Source organism: Eimeria acervulina, genomic scaffold, assembly GCF_000499425.1.
Source record: "Eimeria acervulina Houghton genomic scaffold, Eah_scaff1621, whole genome shotgun sequence".
Classification (NCBI taxonomy): Eukaryota; Apicomplexa; class Conoidasida; order Eucoccidiorida; family Eimeriidae; genus Eimeria; species Eimeria acervulina.
The window spans coordinates 895-5,150 of NW_013549059.1; the positions used below are offsets into that span (position 1 = coordinate 895).

The following is a 4,256-nucleotide window of genomic DNA, read 5'->3' on the forward strand; positions in this document are numbered from 1 at the left end:
AGCAGCTGCAACAGCAGCTGCAACAGCCGCTACGATGGGGTGCAGGTGAAGCGACTATACTAGCCCCACAACTGCCATACAGCAGCAGCAGCAGCAGCAACAGCGGCAGCAGCAACAGCAGCAGCACACGGAGCAGCAGGGAAGCATCTATCAGCGAGGTTAGAGCCTCAGCAGCAGCATCACCATGATCAGCATCAGCATCAGCAGCATAAGGAATAGCAGCAGCAGCACTAGCATTAGCAGCAACAGCAGCAATTTATCTGTTGGTTTGTCTTTAAATAGTATTATTCTTACAACTTGTTTGTTAGGGGTTGCTCGGAGCTATCAGCGTGCCCACAGCGAGGCCCTTATAGGCGGAGGCCCTGGGGCCCCCCGGAGGCGAGGGGTTTAGTATAACAATAGGAAAGTCTTCTCTAAGTGTCTCTGAGAAAGTAAAAGAAGGAGACCCTGCTGCTGCTGCTGCTGTTGTTGTTGCTGTTGCTGCTGCTGCGCCTGATGGGGAAGCTCCTGCGCCCCACACGCTGTCCCCTTCACCTCGCTGCAGCAGAGGTGCAACAGAGTACAGAGGCAGCACTGATTGCTGCTCTTCAGACTGCAGCAGCAAACATAGGAGACACAAAAGGAGACAAAACAGAGACACCTAAACATAAATATACATCCAGACACGAAGGGCTCAGTAGCAATTCCTCGTATGCAGCAACACCATCACCAGCAGCAGCAGCAACAGCAGCACGAGCAGTGCCACGATCAGCAGCAGCAGCACCAGCAGCAAGTGCAGCAGCAGTAAAACCACCACCACCAGCACCCCCCAGCACCTGCAGCAGCAACAGCAGCAGCAGCAACAGCAACAGCAGCAACAGCAGCAGCAGAAGCACCAGCAGCAGCAGCAGCAACTGCAGCAGCAGCAGCAGCAGAAGATGAATACCTGGAGCAGCGTAAAGTAAGGTAGTCCCCTTCGGGGTCTGAATGTAGAAGAGACAACAGCCCACAGCGCCAACTCTAAGACAACGGAGACAGCTTCATTTAAGTCAGGGCGATCAAACAGCCAAAGACAAGCAACAGAAGAGACAGCAGAAAAGATGAAGAAGAGACTGCAGCTAACTGCATGCACACGGAACATCTCCTCCTTCACCTCCAGCGCTGCCTGCAGTTCATTTAAACCCGCTGCCCTCACGAACTCTAGCCGCAGCTGAAAACAAACACGCAGACACCAGCAGCAGCAGCAGCAGCAGCACAAAGGGGAGCAGCAAACCATAAAGACACGCCGCAAGCCAAAAAACAAGAACCCGTGAAGCTGCTGCTCCTGCTAATGCTGCTACTGGCTGCTGCTGCTGCTGCTGCTGTTGCTGTTGCTGCTGCTTCCTGCTGCTGCTGCTGCTGCTGTTGCTGTTCTTCCTGCTGCTGCTGCTGCAGCGTTTGCTGGAGGCTTTTGGGGTGTATGTACAGCTACAGCACTAACCTGAATTTTCTTTATGCAGCTCTTGCATGAGCGCAAAACTACAATAAAAAGCAGCAGCAAAAGGAGGAGATGACTGGGCAGACACTCCAGGGGATCCACTTGGTTTATGCTGCTTAGCACGTACACCGCGCTCACCTGCAGCAGCAGCAGCAGCAGCAGCAGCAGCAGCAGCACAGGTCAGCACAGCATAAACAACAGAAGCCAAGTGCGGGCAGAGAAGCTAGGGTTGTTCTTGTATCGCAACACTGACAGTAATTGCTGCTGCTGCTGCTGCGGTTGCTGCTGTTGCGGCAGGAGACAGAGAAGAGACAGATAAGAGACAGATAAGAGAGAGATAAGAGACTTACAAGCAGGGCGAGGGTAAGGCTTTCTCTGTTGTTTATTGTCTCTCTTGTTAGCAGATACCCCTTGCTTATTAGAAGGAGACAGGCAGCAAAGAAAGTATTGAAGAGGGTTTCACATATAAGAAGAGCAACTGCAACATATTCAGAAGCTGGAGAAGACCAAGAGGGACACTGCAGCAAGAAGACAACCTGAGCAGCAGCAGCAGCAGCTTTAAAAGCTGGCGGCAGCAGCAGCAATCGATGCAGCGCTGTTGCATCTCGTGCTGCTGCTCCTCTACAATCTTGCTGCGCTCTCCACGTAAGGAGACACCACAAAGGTAGAGACAGCAGCGCTACTAGCAGCAGCGGCTGCTGGGCCCCACAGTCTGCTCCCTTAGAAGGGAGGTGATCAACGAGGGCGTATAGTGGATCTGCTCCTGCTGCTGCTGCTGCTGCTGCGCGCTGCTTCACCTGCTGCAGCAGCAAACCATCTGGAAGGGATACTACAGGCATCAAGGGCTTAGGAGCAAAGGCGTTCCCCAGCAGCGGTAAAGCATAGTCGCGAAAGGGGGTATCAGTCAGCAGCAAAGCAGCAACACCCGAGTTGTTTGCTGCTCTTATAAGCTGCAGCAGCTCTTCTTCGCTGCAGCGCCCAAACATCCATATTCTTTTGTTTGTCTCTCCTCCTCGCAGCCTTCCACCTCGCAAAGAAAGACCTTTTAATGTCTCCTTGTCTGTCTCTTCTGCTGCAGCAGCAAATCCTGCTGCTCCTGCTGCTGTTGCTGCGGAAGAAGAGGAGGAAGAGGTAGCCAAATGCTCCTGCTGCTGCTCTTGCTGCTGCTGCTGCTGCTGCTGCTGCAGCTGCTGCTGCCCTAGCAGAGCAGCAGCAGAGACCGATGGGCCCTCTGCTCTTCTTAAGGGGGCCCCATCATTACAAAGAGCACGAAGAAGAAATGAAGAAATAAAAGGAAGCAGCAAACTTAAACTGTCTCTCCGCAGTCTCCTCGTCCGCTGCATAGCCCATCGCCAGCTGTCTCCTTTTGTTGCAGGGCTTGCTGCTGCTGCTTCCGCTTCTGCTTTTGCTGCTGCTGCTACTGCTGCCAAAGCATCAGGCCCCGCACCTCCTGGCTGTATCCCCTCAGCAGCAGCAGCAACAGCAGCAGGAACAGGAGCAGCAGCCCCCGGATCAGTATCAGCAGCAGCAGCAGCAGGGGAGGTCCGTTTGGTAGGTAGCAGTTTTGCTGCTAGGCCTTTAAGTGTCTCTAAAGGAGACAGCTGCAGCAGCTTTGTTCGGAAGTCTAGGTAAGAAAATGCAAGCAGCGTTGGATCTGCTGCAGTGCAGCTGCTGCCTTTATATACGAGTTGACCTACTACCTCTTCTATTGGAGGCCCCCAAGGAGCAAACTCTGCATCTAGAGAGACAGAAAAAGATAATAAGGGGCCCCCTCGAGGAGACACAAACAACACTCTGCTGTTCACTGGTTCAGGCTGCAGCAGCACAACGCCTAGAAAAAGCAGCGGCAGCAGCAGCAGCACCCGAGTGCTGCTACTTCTGCTTCTGCAACTGCTGCTCCTGCTGCACCTGCTGCTGCTGTTGCTTCTGCTGCTGCTGTTGCTGATGCTGCTGAGGCCCTGAAACCCTCTAAAGGGCCTCTTAGATGTTTTACTAAATGCAGCAGAAGCAGCACGGAGAGACGCCTCTGTCGCTGCTGCTGCCTCCATTGCAGCTGCCGAGCAAAGGCCCCGCTGCAGCAGACCCCATGGGCAGAGATGCTGCTGTTAGAACACCAACAGCAGCAGCAGCAGCAACAACAACAACAACAACAACAGCAGCAGCACCCCAGCTGTAAGCCCGCGGGGGACTACAGTAGCGCGAGCAACAATAACAGCAGCAGCAAGAACAGCAGCGGCAACAGCTGCAGCAGCAGGGGCCCCGGCTGAGAGGGCAGAGGCAGCTAGCTGCACAGCTGCGCTAAAGGCCCCCTAAGCTGCAGCAAAGATGAAGATTAAGAGATACAGAAGGTGAAGAAGAAGAAGGCAGCAGAGTTGGGCGTGGCTGTGCTGCTGCTGCAGACTGCGCTCTCGGGTTTGCTGCTAGAGATAAAACACAGAGTTATTATTAGGAGTAATAAAAGGAGAAGAAAAAGAAGAATACAAGAAGAAGAGTACTGCTGTTCCTTCTCAGCTGCTGCTCTCATGTGAGCCGATGGGTCGGCTGCGGCTGGGCAGCAGCAGCAGCAGCAGCAGCAGCAGTAGCAGCAGCAGAGTGCAGCATTGTCTGTGGGTTTTTTGTTTTTTTTCTTGCTAAGTTTATTCTTTTTTTAATATTTTAATCTAATTTAAGCTTATTAATCAGAAGGAAACTCCTTTATACCCCCCTTTAACCCTCAGTAGTAAACATCGAGACCCTAAGGGAAGGGCCGGTAGGCCGCTGGGCATCTAACCAAACCCTAAACCCTAAACCCTAAACCCTA

At 53.1% G+C, this 4,256-nt stretch overlaps 1 protein-coding gene across 1 annotated transcript; it reads right to left on the reverse strand.

Moving 5' to 3' along the window:
• Positions 1–304: 304 nt before the first annotated feature.
• On the reverse strand, positions 305–3,504 carry EAH_00061680 (hypothetical protein, conserved; the record flags this gene model as incomplete). Its single annotated transcript, XM_013393312.1, has 3 exons — positions 305–592; positions 1,103–1,189; positions 1,807–3,504. 3 exons carry the CDS (start codon positions 3,502–3,504, stop codon positions 305–307), a joined length of 2,073 nt encoding a protein of 690 aa, XP_013248766.1.
• Positions 3,505–4,256: the final 752 nt, after the last annotated feature.